Source organism: Carcharhinus amblyrhynchos, unplaced genomic scaffold, assembly GCF_965287045.1.
Source record: "Carcharhinus amblyrhynchos unplaced genomic scaffold, sCarAmb.v2.hapA scaffold_56, whole genome shotgun sequence".
NCBI lineage: Eukaryota > Metazoa > Chordata > Chondrichthyes > Carcharhiniformes > Carcharhinidae > Carcharhinus > Carcharhinus amblyrhynchos.
The window spans coordinates 974,259-996,943 of NW_027649797.1; the positions used below are offsets into that span (position 1 = coordinate 974,259).

The 22,685-nt window shown below is 40.4% G+C and overlaps 1 protein-coding gene across 2 annotated transcripts in view; it reads right to left on the reverse strand.

Moving 5' to 3' along the window:
• The window catches only part of prkcz (protein kinase C, zeta), a 480,227-nt gene that overhangs the window by 265,187 nt on the left and 192,355 nt on the right, over positions 1 to 22,685 (reverse strand). For both annotated transcript variants that reach the window (XM_080182477.1, XM_080182476.1), the window contains exon 5: positions 10,545 to 10,630. In XM_080182477.1, coding sequence (XP_080038603.1) covers positions 10,545 to 10,630 — 86 coding nt within the window. The remainder of the gene's footprint in view (positions 1 to 10,544; positions 10,631 to 22,685) is intronic.

Consider the following 22,685-nt stretch of genomic DNA (forward strand, 5'->3'; position numbering starts at 1 on the left):
GATACCAATTGCAAAGCCCGCTAATATCACACTGGTTATCCTGCCTGAAAGGCTCTGTGGTTTGTTTCTGACATTCCATCCCAAGCCCCATGAACAGTTACAAGCACCCATCTAGCAGCTATTATCTCAATCAAGGGAGCATGTCAGCACAACTCTTCACAATGCAAAAATTCTGACGTGCTTCCTATAATGAGAACCGTGATGACTAATTGCATGGATGTTAGGAGGGTTCTTTCTTGTGTCTGAACTCATTGTTATCCTTGGAGGCTAGTTTGCATCAGAAATGCAGGTGGCTACAACCAGAAATAATAATGCAAGCGTTCCCAACGAGGATCTTCTCATAGCCACCCTGATTGTACATGAGTGTCAAAGAGCTCAGCCATAATTGCCACATGCTGCTGCTAGTGACCAAAGATACTAGCAGGAGGGACTCCCATGACCAAAATGTGCCATTTTGGCACAAGGGGCTGACTGCATGTCACTCAGACAAAGAAGTCAGGTTAGACATACCGAGGATGGGAGAGGGGACTAACAACTGACTCCCTGCCAGGCTACATCATAGTTCATGCACTGACTGCCCAGGACCATTGAGCATGATAACACGACAACTTGATCCTGGGGCACTTGGATATCCCTGAGGTTTGCAACGACTATCCCAGGCTGTCCGGATGCAGGAGGTAGTCCTCAAAGAGATACCCACTTACGCTACGGCTAATGACACCAGTGTGGAGGCCTGAGACCAAGATGGAGACCCACTACAGTGAGACACAGGTTGACACTTGAACTGTCATTGAGTGGCGTGTTGGCATGTTCGAGATGCAGTTATGCTGTCTGGACCACTCTGGCAGTGCTCTTCAGTTCAGTCCGCAGAATGTCGCCCGCATCATGGTAGTCTGCTGTACCTTGCATAGCAGCAGGCCGACATTCTGGAGGAAAATCACCAAGCGTATTCTTCTGGGGAGGAGGCAGACCAGGAGGGAGAGCCAGAAGAAGATCCAAGGATGGAGACCAGCAAGGGTCCAAAATGCTAGATGGACCAGGGAGACCCTGATTGCCACCAGATGCTCCCCAAAATCGAACACCCCCCGCCACCCGCACTCTTGTAAGAGCCCTGTCCATCCTTCCAAGACCCTTACCTACCGTTTCAGAACCCTTGTCGACACCCCTCCCCCGAATAATGCTTTTGCCTTCCCCCTCCATGAGTCTCACTGACATCACACCAGGGTGATAGGCCTGGGTTGGCTGTGTCAGCGACTTAAGGTGTAAGAGAGTGATGACTTACTGAGGGGCAAGCTGTGCTACTGCTCTGGAGACTCCTGCCTGTCTTCTCATTGTCCATAAACCTCCAAGCTCTTGTCTGAGCAAGGCCCGAGGTTCAGTGATTGAGCAGACTGTCATTCCAGAAGGTCATTCATTTTCTTGTGACAGTGAATGGCAGTCCTCAGTATCAGGCTGCTGACATTGACTGTTGCAGCCACTGTATCCGAGGTCACATTTGCTTCTCTCTTCCATTGCTTCCAGGAGCCTTCCGAGATCTGCCTCCATGAAGCATGGAGCTGCCCTCTGCACAGCCATCCTACTGGCTTAACTGGCTGAGAGTGCTGAGGGTGTGTTCAATGCAGCTTTCCCTTATTAACACCAGTTAAGATCATAGAATCTATAGTGCAGAAAACAGCTATTTGGCCCATCAAGTCTGCACTTACCACAATCCCACCCAGGCCCTAACCCCATAAATCCATACATTTACCTTAGCTAGTCCCCCTGACACTAAGTGGCAATTTAGCATGGCCAATCCACCTAACCTGCACATCTTTGGACCGTGGGAGGACACCGGAGCACCTAGAGGAAACCCATGCAGACATGGAGAGAATGTGCAAACTCCACACAGGATGAATCACATGCCTGGCGACTCTATACTGGCGTGTTTCAAGTCGTGTTTCTTTCAGTGCAGTAAATGTGGGACAATAATGTTATGATTTGTGCTGGATCACACTGATTTTCTCGCCCAAAATGACACTGCGATTATTTGGAAAAATTCAAACCATAATCTTGTGCTCTCACGTGTGGTGAGCATGGAAACGGGACAGGTAGGTCCCGAGGCTGTGGATGTGCAGATATGTCCCCTCCATGCATCCCCCAGCCCAAAACCACTTGTTCCTGTTGCTTAGGTTACTCCACCACCCTGGGATTGCAGAGTCTGCCATTCTGACAACAGCCAGTGTCCCCATGGCCCTGCTGAGCACAAGAGCTGCTGGCTTCTGAGTGAATACAGTTAGAAGTCTCACACCACCAGGTTAAAGTCCAACTAGTTTATTTGATTATCATTATTGAGACTTCTTACTGTGTTTACCCCAGCCCAACGCCAGCATCTCCACATCATGGCTTCTGAGTGGCCAGAAGTTTTTGGAAGGTCAGACTTCTGCTCCCAGGGTTCTGATTTCAGGGGAAGGCCTGCTGCTGGCCTCATCACTGGCATGTGGTGGTAGTAGTCTTTCCCAAAAAGTTCTGCTCAGTTGGTTGGACAGCTGATTAGGGATGGAGCGATGCCAATAATGCAATTTCAATTTATTGTACTAGTTGAGGTTATTTGTGAAGGCTGGCCTTCTCAACCTTGCTCGCCTGAGGTGTGGCAATCCTCAGGTTAAATCACCGGCAATCAGCTCTCCTCTTCGAAAGGAAGAGCAGGCTATAATCATCTGGGACTATGGCGACTTTATCTTTCAAGTTATGACAAAGGAAATATGAAAATATCAGGAAAAGCAAATAAATTTGGAAAACAAACTGATATTACAAAATTTAATTATAAGGACCATGAAAATATTAAGAATATTCATATATACACGAAGAAAATGAACAAAAATAAGATGAGATAGGGCAAAGAACTAATGCAGAAGCTAAATTCATGGATAATGACTGTGAAATGCCAAAAGTACAGAATAGTTTCTTTGCTCAATATTTATCAGGAGACCAACAAGGTGAGCATGACAACAGAAGAGATCAAAGTTAGCGTGAGAAAATGGCATTGTGGTACAAAATCATTCATAATTTAAATGAAAGGTGGAGCAGCCTCAGTGGTGCAATCAACTTACTCCTGCTCCTATTTCCCCTATTCCAATTTAAGGCAGAAAGGGGATCAAACTTAAACTAATCAAACTTAGAGAAGATAAAACCTCTGGGCTGGACAAATTTCACCTGTACATATTAAAACAAGTTCGGTAAGAGATAACAGAGGCATCAGAATCACAGCCACAGAGGGGTGGGAGATTATTGCACGTTTTCAACAAAGAAGTGCGAAATATAAATATTCCCTCAGCAAAGTACAGCTCAACTGGTGCATCCTGAGGCTTCAATTACTCTTAAAATTGAAGATATAACAAGTCCAGGCCCAATTGGCTCAGCAGTTCTGGTAGGAAAAGAAAACAGAATTCTTACCCAAGATGTTAATAGAAAAATATTTAAAAACTGAAAATATAATCTGTGATTTTTTGAAATGTAACAAAAAGGGTAGAGAAAGGTGACACATTAGACATTAGAAGGTCTTTATGAAGTCTGAAGGCAGATTCATGATTAAAGGCAGTACAGTATCATGTAGCAGAATTTTTTTAGCAAGCTGGCTACATAGCAGAAAACAGACTGGAGATTAATTGGTCATAAGAACATAAGAAATAGGAGCAGGAGTAGGCCATCTAGCCCTTTGAGGTTCCCCGCCATTCTAGAAGATCATGGCTGATCTGAAGTGGCTCAGTTCCACTTTCCCGCTTTCTCCCCATAACCCTTAATTCCCCTGTCTATCAAAAACCTATCTACCCGTGACTTAAATATATTTAGCGAGGTAGCCTCCACCACTTCAACGGGCAGAGAATTCCAGAGATTCACCACCCTCTGAGTGAAGAAGTCCCTCTTCAACTCTGATCTAAACTGCACCCCCCCCCCAAATCTTGAGGCTGTGCCCTCCAGTCCTGCTATCCTTTCTAAGCGGGAAGAATCTCTCTACCTCTACCCTATCCATCCCCTTCATTACCTTATACGTCTCTGTAAGATCCCCCCTCATCCTTCTAAACTCCAACGAGTACAGGCCTAGTCTATTTAGTCTCTCTTCATAGTCCAACCCCCTCATCTCCGGTATCAGCCTAGTGAACCTCCTCTGCACTCCCTCCAAGGCCAATATATCCTTCTGCAAGTGTGGTGACCAAAACTGCACACAGTACTCCAGTAATCTGATACAGGTCAGATTAGCTGAAAGTGGGAAATGGTGTTCCACAAGGATCAATATTGAGATCACTGCTGCTCACAATTTACATAAACAAATTAGACTTGGGGATCAAGAATACAAGATCAAAATTTGTGGACAACACAATTCTGGGGTGCAATTAATACAGAGAAGGATTGAAATAAAATATAGGAAGGTATTAAAATATTGTGAAATGGCATATAATTGACAAAGGAAATTCAAAATAGGCAAATGTGAGGTGGTACATTTTGGTAAAAAGATTAAGTAGGCCACATACTCCTGGGAAGAACACCCTAATTGATAGATGATCAGAGCAATCTTGAAATATAAGGACTCTTCCCCCTTCAGCTCCCATAATTACCCTTTTGATGCCCAGCTCCACCCGACAAATACTATGCAATTCAATAAATAGCGTTTCCACATTGTTTTGATTTACTTTTGTCACATTTATTAACATACAATGCATAGTACTGTTTCTTGCAAGCTATATAGACAAAACATACCGCTCATAGAGAAGGAAATGAGAGAGTGCAAAATGTACTGTTACAGTTATTGCTGGGTGTAGAGAAAGATCAACTTAATGCAAGGTAAGTCAATTCAACAACTGTTGCCTCTGGCAGCAGCAGGCGAGAAGCTGTTCCTGACTCAGTTGCGACGTGACTTCTTTTTCCTGAAGTAAGAAGGTGGAAGAGAGAGTGTCTGGGGTGCGTGGGGTCCTTAATTATGCTGGTTGCTTTGCCAAGGCAGCAGGAAGTGTAAACAGAATCAATGGAATGGGAAGCTGGTTTGCACGATGGATTGGGCTACATTCATGACCTTTTGTAGTTTCTTGTGGTCCTGGGCAAAGCAGGAGCCATACCAAGCTGTGATACACCCAGAAAGAGTGCTTTCTATTGTGCATCTGTAAAAGTTGATTAGAGTCGTAGCTAACGTGCCAAATTTCCTTAGTCTTCTGAGAAAGTAGAGGTGTTGGTGGGCTTTCTTAACTATAGTGTTGGCATGGGGGGACCAGCACAGGTTGATGATGATCTGTACACCTAAAAACTTGAAGCTCTCGACCCTTTCTACTTGGTCTCCAGTGATGTAGACAGGGGCATGATCTCTTCTACACTTCCTGAAGTCAATGACAATCTCCTTCGTTTTGTTGACACTGGGGGAGAGATTATTGTTGCTGCAGCAGTTCACCATATTCTCTGTCATTCCTGTATTCTCTCTCATCATTGTTTGAGACCCACTACAGTGGTGGCATCAGCAAATTTGAAAATTGAATTGGAGGGGAAATTTGACCACACAGTCATAGGTGTATAAAGGGGACTGAGAACACAGCCCTGTGGGGCACTGGTGTTGAGGCTGATTGTGAAGGTGTTGTTGCCCATCCTTACTGATTGTGGTCTGTGAGTTAGGTTGTTCAGGATCTAGTCGCAGAGGGAGGTGCCAAAGTCCAAGCCATGGAGTTGGGAGATGAGTTTAGTGGGAATAATAGTGTTGAAAGCTGGGCTGTAATCAATAAATAGGAGTCTAACCGAGGTGTCTTTGTTATCTAGGTGTTCCAGGGTTGAGTGCAGGGCCTGGGAAATGGCATCTGCTGTGGACCTGTTGCAGCAGCAGGCAAACTGTAGTGGATCCAGGTAGTCTGGGAGGCTGGAATTGATTCATGCCACAACTAACCTTTTGAAGCACTATATGATGATGGATCTCAAGAGATACCGGCCGATAGTGATAGTTGTGACATACATATTTTTGAAATTTATTAAGGCTGTGATTTTGGTGACAAATATTTCAGCCACATTAAACAAAATGGCTAACAAAATTCAAGAGAGTGACTTTAGTGGTGCCAGAGTGATACATTTTCACTATAAAATAACATCAGCATGTGTCATAAGGTGAGACCTAGCACATCATATGTAAGAATAACACGTACATACAACTAGCATTCAATGCAACACCACTCTCGTGGCAAAGTTAATACCGTGTCATATTTTTTGATGTGGAAATGCCGGCGTTGGACTGGGGTAAACACAGTAAGAAGTCTCACAACACCAGGTTAAACTCCAACAGATTTAATTGTTAGTAAATGCCACCAGATTTCGGAATACTGTTCCTTCATCAGATGAGTGGAGAGTCCTGATCACAAACAGGGCATATCAAGACACACACAGTTCGCAGAATACTGATTAGAATGTGAGCCTTTACAGCTAATCAAGTCTTAAAAGGTGCAGACAATTTGAGTGGAGATAGCATTAAGCATAGGTTAAAGAGATGTGTATTGTCTCCAGACAGGACAGCAAGTGAGATGTTACAAGTTCAGGCAAGTCATGGGGTTACAGATAGTGTGACATGAACCCAAGATCCCGGTTGAGGCCATCCTCATGTGTGCAGAATTTGGCTCTTAGTTTCTGCCAACCGGGATCTTGGGTTCATGTCACATTATCTGTAACCCCCATGACTTGCCTAAACTTGCAACATCTCACTTACTGGCCTGTCTGGAGACAATACACATCTCTTTAACCTATCTCCACTCACACTGTCTGCACTTTTAAGACTTGATTAGCTGTAAAGACTCACATTCTAATCAGTATTCTGTGAACTATGTGTATCATTATACGCCCCGTTTGTGATCAGAACTCCCCACTCACCTGACGAAGGAATGACGTTTCGAAAGCTAGTGGCGTTTACTACCAAATAAACCTGTTGGACTCATATTTTTTGACTAGGAATAATAGGCGAAACCTCTAATCAAACCACTATTTCTCTAGTTTATATCCAACTTGACTAAATGCTCAAAATTTTATAATATAAGCACTTGTAAAACAGGCAACAGGCATTTGGAATTGTGGAATTGGTCACACTTCCATTGTGACAATCTTTTAAAAGCTATGTCACATGACTGATTTAATGAAGACTAAAGATGAAGGTCTTCAGTTATTATATCCCACGCACGCAAAATTATATTAAAGGAATAAATGCTATTGTGATACTGAGGGATTACATCATAATTCAAGTTATTGTGGAACCATTGTGAGTGATGACCATGTAAATCAGGGGAAGCTACTCAAAACAGTGAACCTACTTCATTACTGTCAAGCTCAAAACATTAAATAATTGAAATTATCAATGTAAGGTAAGTGATTTGTGAAAGTAGCCCACAGCACAAAGCCACCTGGGTGAACTTAATAGTCTCGTATGCAAGACCACATAATTGGCTGCAAGAGAATTACACATTTCACATTCTTCTGATATTGAGATTTAAGTTGTATTTTGCAACTTTACTCTATATGTAGGCCATGTTACTTGGCAATGCTTGATGCAGACACAATACCATGAGCAAAAATCTATTACACCCATACTAAGATTGGTCATAGTAGAGTTTAGTAACATCTCAATTTCATAATTGTTTAACTGTAGCAATGTAGTAGGCATCATTAACTAGGGATTCACTTGTGCACCTACCTGCATAGGCTGTAATTGTCCTGCACTGACTCCAGATTAAGCAACACCTTGAATTTAAAATTCTCATACTAGTTTTCAAGTCCCTGCATCAGCTCTCCCCTATCTCAGCAATTTTTTCCAAAACCACAATCCTCCCAGATACTGCGTTCCTCTGAGTCTAGCTTGTTATGCATTCCCAATCATAACTCCGCTATCATTTTAACTTGTAACTTCAGCTACCTATGCCCCGAATTCCAGATTACCCTCAATACACATTTCCAACTCTCTACCTCACTTTTCTCCTGAATGACACTACTTAAAACCTTTGATCAAGCTGTTTGTCACCCAATATCTCCTTCTGTGGCTTTTTGTTACACTTTGTTTTATTATATTCATGTAAAGGGCTTTGGAATAATTCATTACGTAAAAGCATTATATAAACAAATGTTGTTAGGTCAGGTATTGCATGTTTGTAATTTTTAACTCTAAGTAAATGCTGACAAACACATATCTAAAGATTGTCTCCAGTTCTATCCTACAACTGGTTTTCAATACGAAAATAGCCTACTCCAATTCCTACATTCCTACTCAAGTATACCTGTCTTATTATCTTGATGTTGCTCTTTGTCTCCCCTCTTCTACTTTCTCTCAAACATTTTTGCTTTTTTATCCTTGTTTGTTCTTTTGGATGGGTGTCTTGGTTCATGGAAAAAGATTAAAACTTAACAGTTGAAGACTGAAATTGTGGCTCAGGCAACAGGGAATATTTGAACACCAGTTGCTCTTTTCCATTCCGCTCCCTCCTCGACCTTCACTCCCATCACTGCCCTGAACATTTTAGATTGCGGAAGGAAACTGCCCATTTGCCTGTTACATTACGAAGTCTGAATGAAAAAACTAAGTCTAACACTCCAATGCAATACTGAGGGAACACTGTTTGCAGTGTTATCGTTCAAATGAAATGTTAAGTTGAGGCCTCATTTACCTGCTTGGGTTGATGCAAAAGTTCCGAAGGCACAATTTTGACGAAGAGCTGGGGAGTTAAACTCAATGCCTGGTCAATATGCACTTTAATTATCACCATCATAGTAAACTGATTATCTGGCCATTGTCACACTGCTGTTAGTGGGAATTTTCTGTGTGCAAATCAGCTGACATATTTTCTATATTTACAATGACAGTAATAAACTACCCTAAGGACAATCAAAGGGCACTTAACTGAGTTATTTATATTTTATTTATTGAACTTTGACTCCCTTCTTTATGGTACGAGTGCAGTATATGCTTAAATCTGAAAGGCTGTGTGAGGGATGAATACTTGATGTTGCACTGTAATTTTTCTCAGTTTTAATGGTTGAAAATTTTGCTCTTGCTTTAACTCCAGAAAACATTGTATGATTGACTCCTTATTGCTCAAGGTTTAAATACTTGAATGCAATCTAATTTTGAAAACACATATGCTCATGAAAAAGAAATTTAGACCTTTGTTGTGACCAATTGAGGAAGTCAAGTAGAGGAAGCTTGTTTATACCTTCTCACCTGGTTGTAACAAGCTTAAAGTCCAAAAAAACCAGAAAACAAAAGTTAAGTACATAACGCACACACAAAATACTATTAATATGAAAGATATTTTGAAAAACCACAAGCTATTCATGTTGAAGCTGAGACAAAGCATTCCATCAATTCAGTGAATGGCATTATTAAGTCATGGAAATTATGAACACGACACATGCCCAATAAGCAAAACAAACTGGTTCAAAAACTGATCACTTTCTTGTGCACCTAACAGCCACTTCCAAGCCTTTTTAAAATTTGTTTCACAGCATATAGGGGTCGCTGGATGGGCCATTTATCAACCATCCCAAATTGTCTTTGAGAAAGTGGCGGATTGTGAAAATACACCCATAGTGCTGTTAGAAAGCAAGTGTTAGGATTTTAAGCCTGTGATAGTGAAGGAAAGGTGATACAAGTCCAAGTCAGGATGGTGTGTGGTTTTAAGGGGAACTTGCAGATAATGGCATTCCCACACATCTACTGCCCTTGTCCTTTAAGGTCATAGAGGTTGCAGGTTTGGACGGTGCTGTTGAAGGAGCCTTGGTGAGTTGTTGTGCTGCCCCAGGAAAATAAACTCCCCAAGTCACCTACAATCGCTTGTCTGATGTTCTTGTCCATGAATTCTGGAGTTAACTCCTGAAGCATTCAACACTCTCATCTTCAGAATTTTGTTAAAAAATATCTCCTACCTAGCTTTTGGTTTTCTTTCCTATCATCTTTGGTTCAGTTTCACTTTTTGGCCTATTGTGTTCCTGCAAAGTGTTGTGGCACATTTTCCAACGTACAAGTGAAGCTGGTTGCTATATTTTAACAGTTTTGAATTATGCATTATCCTTTTAACTCGATAAGCACCAAAATAACTTGTGATAAAAAACTAGCCAATATTGTGCAAGTACGCTATTAAGAAAGCACAAATAACATCCTCTTAAAATGCTCAGTGCCGCACGTAAAAGCGATTAGCAATAGAAAATTTTTGAAAGTGTATGCTTCAGTTTTCAAGAAAGAAATAGTAACACACTGTAAATTACAGATAATCGTAGTGGATGTTGCTTGCATTTCAATCTAAGTCAATTGACACAAACAGCAGCATGCTGGAACTCTGAGTGAAATGCAGTCTACTACATTGATGTTTCCTGTGTTAACTAATGTAGAAAGCACCACTTAATCTCTCTCACCCATTCTTGCTCCCAAATCAGATACATGTTCTGAATATTTTTACATGCATTATGTCTTTGAGAGACTAATTATCATAGATATGTCTAATGTTTATAAAGGCAACATGGGCACACAAATAGATAGAGGTAATGCAAAAAAAAATCAATTTACTCACCCTGTTAAATCGTTTGGCCTGAAAGAGATGTCCATTCACACGGTAAAGCTTCCGCCATCTTCTAGCCCCACGCCTATAAATTGATTCTAGAACGGAGAGAAAAAAGGTGTAAAAAACCAGCATAGTGTTTCGCTTCTTGCAATAGACTTGTAAGTAAGATGCTGTGCAAGTGGCATGATCATCTCTTTCCTTCTCTCTTTCTTCGCCACAGCACACCTCAGTCTAAGGAACAAACTACAGAACATGGAGATCCAGTAACAACATGCTGTCAGATTTCTGTGGGACAAATAAAAAAGGGGGAAAAGCACCCCATCATTGTCTGTTTGTGTGCCACATTCACAAGTTATTTTAATCTCATAATTCCAGGGCTGTTGAGAAAAGATATGATGTGCATCTGAAGGTATCCTTAGCTGCAGCAGTTATTGTTGTTATATAATCTGGAGTATAAAAGTGACACCAAAATGGAAGTGCTTGAGCACTCCCCTCCCTCCATAGATCATGCTATACAGGGTGCAAAATCGTAAAGGTTCTGCTGTGAAATCCTAGCAGTTAAATCAGCAAGCTATTTGTAACATAAACATGGTTTGCTGTCAACAAGACTGAAGCAGAAAATTAAGCCTATTTTCATATACTGACTCACACAATGAAGATAATTTTTCAAAACATGGCACTTGTGTTTTAAAACTAAAATCTAACTCATATAAGAAAGCCAATAAAATAAAAGCTTTGAATTTCTGAAGCATCTTTCATGACCTCAGAAAATAGCCAAGTGCTTTAAACCTAATAAATTACTTTTGAAGTTCATTAATTGTTTTGTAGAAAACTGAAAGAATCAGAAGGGATTAAATTAGCACTGGCGGCAGATATAAGTGCATTAGGTTCCTAACCTATTATATACCAATAACAATAATTTCAATGTATTTTTGAGTGAAAGAGAGGTCAAACTCATTAAATCACCACTCTGCATTCCATCCCTTATCTTTGGACCATATTCAGAGAAGGTTATAGTATAAAACCAAGTCTTGTGGCTTAGTGGGCAATGCCCTGCCTCCGAGTCCAACCTCAAGGGCTGATAGCCAAGGAAAGTTGCTTCACAATATGGCCAAACAAGCTGAGCATTAACCCGCAAACCCTTCCAACACATGCAAATTGCAGGTGGTAAGAAGGAGAGGAGTTTCACGCAAGCCAGGAAAGAAAGTCTTTACTATTCCTATCCATAACTCCAGACTATAAATGCATGTAAAATGAAAAGAACTGTAACACATCATGAAACAGTACAATAACAGGCTGTCTGATCCTTGGACAAAGGCAAAATACTGCAGATGCTGTAATCTGAAACAAAAACGCAAAACGCTGGAAAATCTGAGCAGGTCTGATAGCATCTGTGGAGTGAGGATAGAGCCAACATTTTGGGTTTGGATGACTCAAAAGGTCTACACTCTTGCCATAGATGCTGTCAGACTTGCTCAGATTTTCTAGCATTTTCTGTTTTGGTACTTGATCTTTAGGCTGGATTCTCTTGCCCTCATGGAGGGGAGTTTGAAGGCAGGGGCTCAGGAAAATAGGTCGGAGCTGCATTGCATTTGCTCTCTACAATTCCCTGCCACGAGAGCACTTTTCCAGGACCAGGTAGGGAACCATTTCACCTGCCTGCTCCATGGACATGGATAACCAATTATGGTAATAAAAGGTTCCAGTTAGTGGCAATTTTTCAGTGGCATTTTAATGACATCAGAGCAGCTTTCATCATGTAGCTGCTAGTTCAATCAAGACACGAATGCATCAGAGTGGGATCTCTTCAAACCTCAGCCTGCTTCAGCAGTGCCCATCTCCTCCCCCAGTGGGGTTGCTGAGCTCCAGAGCTGCAGGTTCTCAGATTCAGCCTGCAGTATCCAAAGCCTGCCTGTTATTCTTAAAAGGACAGTAAATGCATAGGCAGGGCCATTCTGGGAAAATTGCACTGGCAGGCCTGCTGCCATTCAGCGGAGGCTCTGAACCTCCATTTGGTCCTAACATCAAGGTCCCGGAGCCCATTATCTCTGTTAAATAACTTTTGCTACCCCGTCAAATCTTTCCCTCCTGTTTTCTCCCCAAATCCTTTAACATCCCACTTTTCAATCAAACGTTATATTCTCTTTTAATAAACTGTATTTCAACACAAGCATTCTATTTTCTGACCTTTGTGTGGGTGAAAAATGTTGTTATCCCAATCTTCCCCTCAACTCATTTTGCAATCATCTTAAATTTGTACCACCTAGATAATGCTTTGTTGTTGAATTTACCATTACCCTTCATATTACTCTTCATCCTCAATGCTTCAGTGAAAATAAAAGAAAATGCCATTTTTTATAAACGTAACCCATCATTCCTACTTCCATCCAAAGAACAGGAAATTGCTGGCCACAAATCTGGTGATGAAAGATCCAAGCACATAAAAGAGGGAGAGCTGCAGACTCCACTGACAGCCTCTCCTTGGGACAGAGACAAGCCCCTGCAGAATGTCAGGAAGGGGTCCAGGCTCTGGAAAAAGTCAGCAAGAGAGAAACATAATGGGAAGGGAAAGGAAGGGAAGCGATAAGCTGAACTGAGTTTCAGGAGTGCTTGGGAGAGACATAGAAACTGTGCTACTCAGGGCTTATTTTGTCAATTTAGTATCAAAATTCAATTTGTACAGTATCTGTTATATTCAGTGATTTATTTTAGTTTGCAAGTTTTAAGGAACCCTTACTGAAGGAAGGATGCAAGTACATTAGCAGTTTAGAGCAAGTTTACCAAATATCAGGAATGGGCAAGTTATCCAATGAGAAAAGATTAGACAGGGTTTGTATCTATTAAGGTTTAGAAATGTAAGTAGTCAATTGATTGAAACATAAAATATTCTGAGATCTTGACAGAGTCAGTATGGGAAAGAGGTTTTCTCTTATGGGAGAATCTAATAGTCGGGGCATGGTTTAAAAATAGAGTTGCCTAAATAAAGCTGTTGGACTTGAACCTGGTGTTGAAATTTCTTACTGTGCCCATTTAAGTCAGAGGTAAGAATAAATTTTCAGATGGTAGTAAGTATTTGGAACTCCTTTCGTCAGAATGCAGTGGAAGAAGAAAATTGAAAATTTTCAAGGCAGAAAGAGAGAAGTTTTTGATAAACAAGGGATCGATGTAGGTGACCGGGGTCAGAGCAACCATGATATTATTAAATGGCTGAGCAGGCTCAGAAGGTCAAACGGACTCCTCCTGTTCTTAGTTTGTATGCAAGTTATCCCAACGAGGAATGCAAAGTGCTGCACACGTACCATATAGTACTTCAACTTGCACATTGGTTTTTCCAGGCAAGAAGCATTTGGAGGAACCAAACTCCAGCTTTAATGTTGATTCCCATCAGAACCAATGATTCACTCTAAGTCACTGTACTTAGTGTCACAATTTTCAGCAAAGCAACCAGAAGTGAGGACTTACTCTATTCTGACCAGCATCAAAAGAATACCCATTATTACACCAATATGACATTTGCTATTTTCCAACATCACTCACATCTTTGAGCAAATGTGACAATTACAGGCAATATAGTGTAAAGACATACCAACAAATTTGAATGGAGACAAGCCTATTTCATCATCTTCAACAATATATACTAAGTTAGAGAAAAAGAAACAGTTATCTGTGGGACCCACATTGACAGTGCACGTGTTGTCAACAACCCTTGTGCAATATATAGAATGCAAGTTAAATTGTCTATATTTTGAACATAGTATAAATCATACATTATATATACAAAATTAATGAACTATTGTATATTGTGTGAAAGGGGCCAAGTAAATCTTGACATGAAATGTACTACACACTTTGCAAGATATATTTAATAACGAAATGTCTTAGTTTTAACGAGAATCTCATCTTGCGTAAAAAGTAAGTTGGTCAGAAAATTTGTAATAATAGCTCAAAATAGAACACAAGAAAACATCAATGACAGTGATGGCAGGTAAACAATGAGTGGCTTGACGCCTACAAACAGTTTAAACACACTGTTAACTGAACTGTTTGATATTGTGAGCCTAGTCAAAAAAGAAAAAGAAAGCATTTGTCAAAGCTAGGAAGCTGGGAACACCCAGAGCAAGTGTGGAATACAAGGAAAGTAGAAATAAACTTAAGCAATGAGCACGGAGGGCTAGAAGGGGTCATGAAGCAGCCCTGGCCAGCAGGATCAAGGAAGATCCCAAGGCTTAGAGTAAGGGCGTAGCCAGGGTTGGCCACTGAAGAACAAGGGAGGGAATCTATGCCAGAGGAAATGGGTGCAGTATTAAATGAGTACTTTGCGTCAGTATTCACCAAGGAGAAGGATTTGGTGGACGATGAATTTAGGAAAGGGTGTGTAGAAAGTTTGAGTCATGTTGAGATCAAAAAGGAGGTGGATTGGGGTTCTTGAAGAACATTAAGGTAGACAAGTACCCAGGGCCTGATGAGATATACCCCAGAATACTGAGAGGGGCAAGGGAGGAAATTGCTGGGGTCTTGAGAGAAATCTTTGTATCTTCACTGGCTGCAGGGGAGGTCCCAGAGGATTGGAGAATAGCCAATGTTGTTCCGTTGTTTAAGAAGGGTACCAAGAATAACCCAGGTAATTACAGGCCGGTGAGACTTACATCAGCGATAGGGAAATTATTGGAGAGGATTCTTCAAGACAGGATTTTTTCCCGCTTGGAAACAGGTGGACGTATTAGTGAGAAGCAACATTGTTTTGTGAAGGGAAGGTCATGTCTCACTAATTTGATCGAGTTTTTCAAGCAAGTGACGAAGATGATTGATGAGGGTAGGGCAGTGGATGTTGTCTACATAGACTTCAGTAAGGCCTTTGACAAGGTACCTCATGGCAAATTGGTGCAGAGAGTGAATCCATGGGATCTGAGATGAGCTGGCAAGGTAGATACAAAACTGGCTCAGTCAAAGAAGACAGAGGGTAGCAGTGGAAGGGCGCGTTTCTGAATGGAGGGCTATTCTAGAACTGATCTTTTAAATTTTGTCTACTATATGTTCAAGCTCAATAAAAGTCAACACTCTTTGAATTTTTTCGATCTCTCTTTGACACAGCTGAGAATGAATATCAGAAACTAGTCTGACACATCTTGTGCTGCTGTATTCTATTCACATATGTGGGAATATATGACTTGGGAACAGGCCATTAGACTCTTCAAGCCTGCTCCACCATTGGCTGATCTGGTTGTGGTCGCAACTCTACTTTCCTATCTGTCCTTTATAATTCTTGGCTTCCTTGTCTATCCAAAATCTAACTCAGCCTTGAATAAGTTCAAAGACCCAGCTTTCTGGGAAAGAGAATTCCACATACTAAAGAACCTCAGAAAAAAATTCTTCTCATCTCTGTCTTAAAAGGATGGCCTCTTATTTATTTTTAAACTCTATTCCTTTGTTCTAGTTTCCCTCATAAGAGGAAGCATCATCCTGGCATCCACCCTAACCCCTCAGGATCTTTTATATTTCAAAAGATTACATCTTAGTTGTCTGGACTTCAATAAGTGCAGGCTCAACCTGTTCAACTTTTCTTCATGGGATAAGTCCTTCATCCCTGGTATCAGTCATGAACACCTTCTTCCAACTGTCTCTAATGTAGCTATATCCTTTTTCAAATATGGAGACCAAAACTGTTTACCCTTTCTAACAATAACTTTCCTTTTGCCTTCTTAATCACTTGGTGCACCTGCATACTAACCTTTTGTCATTCATGTACAAGGATACCTAAACCCTTCTGTACGACCAAGTCCACAATCTCTCTTCAATAGATACTGCTTTTCAATTGTCCCTGCCAAAGTGGATAAATTCACCTTTTCTCATATAATACTCCCATCAGTCAATTTTTTGGCCACTCACTTAACTTACCTATATCCGTTAGTAGAGTTTATAAATTCATCTTGACAACTTAGTTTTCTACCTATTTAGGTGTCATTGGCAAATTTAACTAACATACATTTGTTCAAGTCATTGATATTGATTGAGAGTAGTTGAGGCCCCAGCACTGATCAATGTGGCACTTGACTAGTTACACTTTGCTAAAAATGAAAAAGATCCATTTATCTCTGTTCTCTGCTTCTTTTTATTGATACAAATCCTTTATTCAAATGAATATGTTCCCTTGGCATCATGACCTCTTGACCTGTGTAGTAACCTACATTTTAAGGTGCCTTCCCAAATACCTTTTGGATATCCACATACACCACATCCACAGGTTCCCCTTCATCTTCTACATTGCTTGTTACTGTCCCAAAAGACTCTAGTAAATTAGTCAAACAGATTTCCCTTTTGCCTTTCAGAAAACAATGCTGACTCTGTCCAATCCCATTATGATGTTCCAAGTATCCGGCTATAACCTCCTTAATAATGGATTCTAGGGACTTGCTAGCCTCTTAAGTGTAATAGTTTCCCCAAGACTTTCTCCCTGCTGATTAAGATTTGTTTTAATTTCATCCCTCCCTTTTGATTTTTAAGTATCTTTGGGAGGTTTTCTAAGTCTTTTACAGAGAAGACAGGCAAAACACCCATTCAACACCTCTGCATTTCCTTGTTTTCCATTTTCAATTTCCCAGACTCACACTCTAGAGGACCAACACTTGATTTAGTTCCTCTTTTCCTATCGAAATACTTGTAGAATCTTAATCAATTGTTATATTACTAGCCAGATTTCTCTCATCCTCTATTTTTCTAGTTATTTTTTGCTAACTGTTAAAATCAGATCAATCTTCAAATCTACCACTAATATTTGCAGACTTGTTGTGTTTCTTTCAAATTGATCCTATTCCAAATCTCAAGTTTTTAGATGTCCAGATCACCAACAACCTGTCCTGTCCCTCCATGCTGATACTATAGTTAAGAAAGCCCACCAACGCCTCCACTTTCTCAGGAGACGAAGGAAATTTGGCATGTCCACTACGACTCTCACCAACTTCTGCAGATGCACCATAGAAAGCATTCTTTCCGTATGAATCACAGCTTGGTATGGCACCTGTTCTGTCCAAGACCACAAGAAACTATAAAGGGTTGTGAATGAAGCTCATCCATCACTCAAAGGTTGTGTTCTAGCCATTGAGGGACAAGGTAGGAGTGTAAACAAGCAATAACTAACATTAAAGAAAAGTAATCTTACCAAAGTGAACATGATGTAAAAAGCTCAGCTTAAATGAACGGCACACCAAAAAGCTTCATATTTAGCTTGATTGGCTTCTAAAGAAATTGATGAAGGCAAAAATCAGGTGCTGGCAGGAACTGGAGGATGGTTTTAACTTGAACAATTTTCTCCCAAATTAAACCAACAACTTGAATTTTATATACTGCCTACAAATTCAGAAAGCATCTTTTAGGGACGTGAATGAAAAAAAAAAATCGATGGAAAGCTGAAGGAGACAACACTGAATGGTGCGATTAAAAGCTTGATTAAACTGATGAGTTTTAAATGTGTAGTCTTTAAAGGGAAAGGTTGAAGGAGGGAATTCCAGAGCATGGGGCTTAGGCAACGGTGTTTTGGGGCGGGGCAATAAATTAATGTTACGGAGGTGGAGACGGGCAGCTTGTGTGATGTAATGGGTATGGCTCACCTTGGGTCCTAATTAAATGCTAAGATTGTGAACAGTCTGAGCCTGAGACCTCGTTTTGGAGGGGTTTGGACATCTTGGACATAATGCTGGCATCAACCAATACCTTGAGTTATTGGTAGAGAAGAAAGGTATAATTGATAAAATAGTAGCTGATTCAAATGAGAATTGGTTTCTTTTTCATCCTTCATTGATCAAACATTAAATGTACAATTAAACAATTACAAAGCACCTCAAACAAGTGTTGGCTCAAACAGCAGCAACATCTGATCAAATAGCAATACAACTCCCTTTACTCCATAGGATAATTCTGAAGATAGCAAAGTTCACCAGAACGACACCATCATAGATCAAGTCGTTATATCAGAACGATCATCTTTGATTCCCAATACAATAGTAACTATTGGCAATTATATATGATATTGTCATATAGCTGGAATACTTGAAAGTACATTATTAGCACTGCTACTTCACAGCTCCAGGGACCTGGGTTCAATTCCTGGCTCGGGTCACTGTCTGTGTGGAGTTTGCACATTCTCCTCGTGTCTGCGTGGGTTTCCTCTGGGTGCTCTGGTTTCCTCCCACAGTCCAAAGATGTGTGGGTTAGGTTGATTGGCCATGTTAAAATTGCCCTTTAGTGTCCTGGGATGTGTAGGTTAGAGGGATTAGCGGTTAAATGTGTAGGGATATGGGGATAGGGCCTGGGTGGGATTGTGGTCAGTGCAGACTCGATGGGCCGAAGGGCCTGTTTCTGCACTGTAGGGTTCTATGTTCTATCAAAAACCTACTCACACAATTTCAAGTTTTAAAGATATCCTACTACAAAAAACTCAGACTATTTTCCTTTTTGTCCTTAGCACACCAAAGTGATTTAAAACCTTACGTGCACCAACCTCCTAACAAAGAATTGGAACATGCTATTTGCTCTTTTGAACCATGTTCAGAAATATTTATATATTATTCATGGTTTGAAAGGCCTCTTTCTCTGCCATTATAGCTCCATAGTGCCTCTATACAAAAAGATGTTTAGAGAGAAGGTTGGAAATTAAGTCTAATCCCACAAATCTACACAGCACTAATTTATGAAGCTTCAATCATCGACTTTCTCACATGAATAGAAAGTCTTGATTTTTATTAACAGGGATACTAATCAAACAGAAGAGGCTGCAGTGCAACATGTTCAAGTGCAAAATTACAACACACTAATCAGACAGTGGTGACCACAATAATCCATAATGGTGAGTTTCAAGTCCTTTTCAAATCACTTCAATTTCACCAATTTAACAACTGAAGCCATCAAGTTGTGCTTTTTCCTGTTGACACTGGAATGACGCAAATGCTGTGTACCTGCCATATTCAACACATTCAAAAATACATGGAACTTTGCAAAGTTGTGGAATCTGTGAAACTGGTGCAATCAAGGGTGCCAGCTTTAAATGACTAAATCAGAAAGTACTGTACCAAACTTTTTGCAGTTTGAATCTGCTTTTATAGTTTGCTGTGGTAGTCTTTACAGAAAGCCTTAGTTAGCTTCAGATCTGGATGTGCTCCATTGTAGGAACCCAATACGACAAATGCAAAGGAGGTGCACTGTCACTTTACCTCCTCTGTCTTCACCATTCAAGGCCCAAAAGCACTCCTTTCAAGCAAAGCAACATTTCACTTGCACCTCTTTCAATCTGGTCTACAGGATTCATTCCTCTCAATGCGGTCTCCTCTACACTGGGGAGACTAAATGCAGGGTGGGGACCGCTTTGTGGAACACCTTCGCTCAGTCTGCAAGCCTGGTTCCAATGTTCCTGTTGCCTGCTATTTCAACTCAGCATCTTGCTCTCAGGCCCACATACCCATCCTTGGTCTGCTGCAATGCTTCAGTGAAACCTAACACAAACCAGAGGAGCAAAACCTCATCTTCCAATTAGCTATGTTACAGCCCTTAGGACACAATATCGAGTTCAATAACTTGAGATGGTGACTTTTCTCTTCCTCTCTTTTTACATAGATCACAAACATTCCGTTGCTCCCATACAAAAACCTTCCCCCACCAGGTCACCTGTCACTTGGTAAGTTTTGCTACATGTTCATTGCAATCTCTCTCAGTTACCACTAATCACTGCCCAAGCATTCCACCAAGTCACGTTTTCCTCATTCTTTAGTTCTGAAGAAGGGTCATGCAGACTCGAAATATTAACTCTGTTTTCTCTCCCTATGGATACTGCCAGACCGGCTCAGTTTTTCCAGCTTTTCAGTTTTTCCAGCTTTTCTGTTTTTCCTTCATTTGGAGGTGTTTTGGACATTCAGTGTGGCATTAACTTTATCCTAATAATCAAAATGATTTCCAACAGCCAATCAGTGCTGGCTACTATTAAGTACAGTATGTCATTCTGTACACACTCCAAGATACTGAGAGGATAGAGGTCACAGTAGTGGGTAGAATCTGCCCTGTATACTCAGTCTTAATACAAGTCTCAATTAACAGACAATGCCTCTTGTGCAGATTCACTTCATCCAGTATGTAAAATATTTAAATATGGAATGTGAACCATTACTCAAGAAAATAATTTTATAACATTTCATGACATGGAGCTTGATTAGCTCTGGGACCCAAAGAGAAATCACACTTTCTCCTTGTCTCCCGTATTTTTGTTGCATATCTTATTGTATTGTATATCATAACTATGGTTTCAGACGGCCCAAATAAAGCAAAACTCAACCCTCCAAACTAAACAAGAGCAATGTTAACAGGAGCAGAGTGTGTGGGATGAGGAATACAAGTGTCACTCTGCAGAGCATACTTTAACAAGGATAAATACAGAAAATATTGGAAACACTCCAATCAGGCAGCAGCTGTGGAGATGATTCTCAAATGTTAATTCTGTTTCTCTCCACATTTTGTTTTTATTTCAGTTTTCCAGCATCTGCAGTGTTTCGCTTGTGCATATTTTCACAGGATTTACTGCACACAGAGTGTACGTAGTCAAGGCTTTTGGAAACAGTGCAAATGTTCAATGTCAAAGTTCATTGAGATTGGCATTGTCACTTCAATGTTCATGATTAAAAAGAAAGCACAAAGCACAATTCAAAAACATCAACATGATATCGGTCTATTTATCAACTCCTGCCCTTAAATGTTCATCTGTCTTTCTGATACATTTGCACTGTTCTGCAAGTCTTCTGTGCCACGAACCCTCGCCTTTTTTCCTGAAAACATCTTTCAGAGCTCTTTAGGATGCTCTGATACAGCTGGTCCTCAAACATTTCTCTTTAAAGAATGAATATTTAATTTAGGTAGGTTCAAACAGCACTATTGTGAACTGTTTCAAATATTGTTCTTCACTGATTACTGAAGGTACGGCACAAGATCAACAACAGAATTTACTTTTCATGTGTCAATTTTAAATAGATGCAATTAACAGCAAATTATTTAAATCTTTTGCCTTCATTTTGCTGTCAATGGCAAGAGAGGAGTACACTGCTGACCTCAAATTAAGCTGCCCACAAAGATCTTGATAGCAGGAATTTCCCCTTCCTCAACAGAATTTTACATGTGGCGCTACATCAAGTAGTGTCTTGGTATGCAGCAGCAATGATGTCATTAAGCAGACCGTAAAGTACACACACACGGGAAGTTGAAAGTCCTTTAATTTCAATTTAACTTTTCAAATAACAAAGTAACTGTATTAACTGCATTTAGAAACCAAGAGTGTTAAAAAACTTGTTAAATGCATTATTTGATCATTACGTTGACATTTGTTGCAAGTATCCTGTTCATAATTCATATTTAGAATACAAATTTTAGTTTTAGGAATTAAGATTTAACAGTAAATAAAACAAGCTCAGAATTAATCATACTTGAAAGGTAACTGATATTTCTCTTGACAGTCAGAATTAACAGCATGAAAGCCATAAAAATTGGGGTCTTCTATCTTAACATCATCCTTGAATAAAATATTTAAATTATGTAAGCAGTTGTCAAAAGCAAAAAAAGTCAAAGCCAGGTTACAAACAAGAGAGTTCCTTAACAGGAACTGCAATTCTGAGAAGAGGGTATGGCTGGCTGGCTGCGTGGGTTGGGGGGGGTGTCAAGTTCCATTAGAAATTTAAATTATTTATATGGATCTCAGAATCAAAAAGACAGTTATGTTTATGGTAAAATAATTAATTTGCATTTCTGCTTGTATCATTCCAAAGCATGTCACATTGCCATGATGTGATTCAGGGTGGAACCTTGGTTATAAGATTCTTTTGTTTATACTTCATCTAAGTATGTTTCAGACAGAAGTGGGCAGTTCAATTTGGATTTGAGGGGAAAAGCAGCTGGAAGATTTGCTCTTGCTTGCAGCTAATCTAAGACATTTACAGTGGTCCACACAAAGCTTGTGACAGAAAGCAGTCAGTTTGAACTGTTAATGTAGAAAGAGCCATAGAAGACGAGGGCGAGGAAGGAGAGCGGGGGGGGGGGAGAGAGAGAGAGAGAGAGAGAGAGAGAGAGGGAGCACGTCTTTGCATTTCCAAAGCCAAGACAAGGAGCTAGGAGTCCCATGTCATG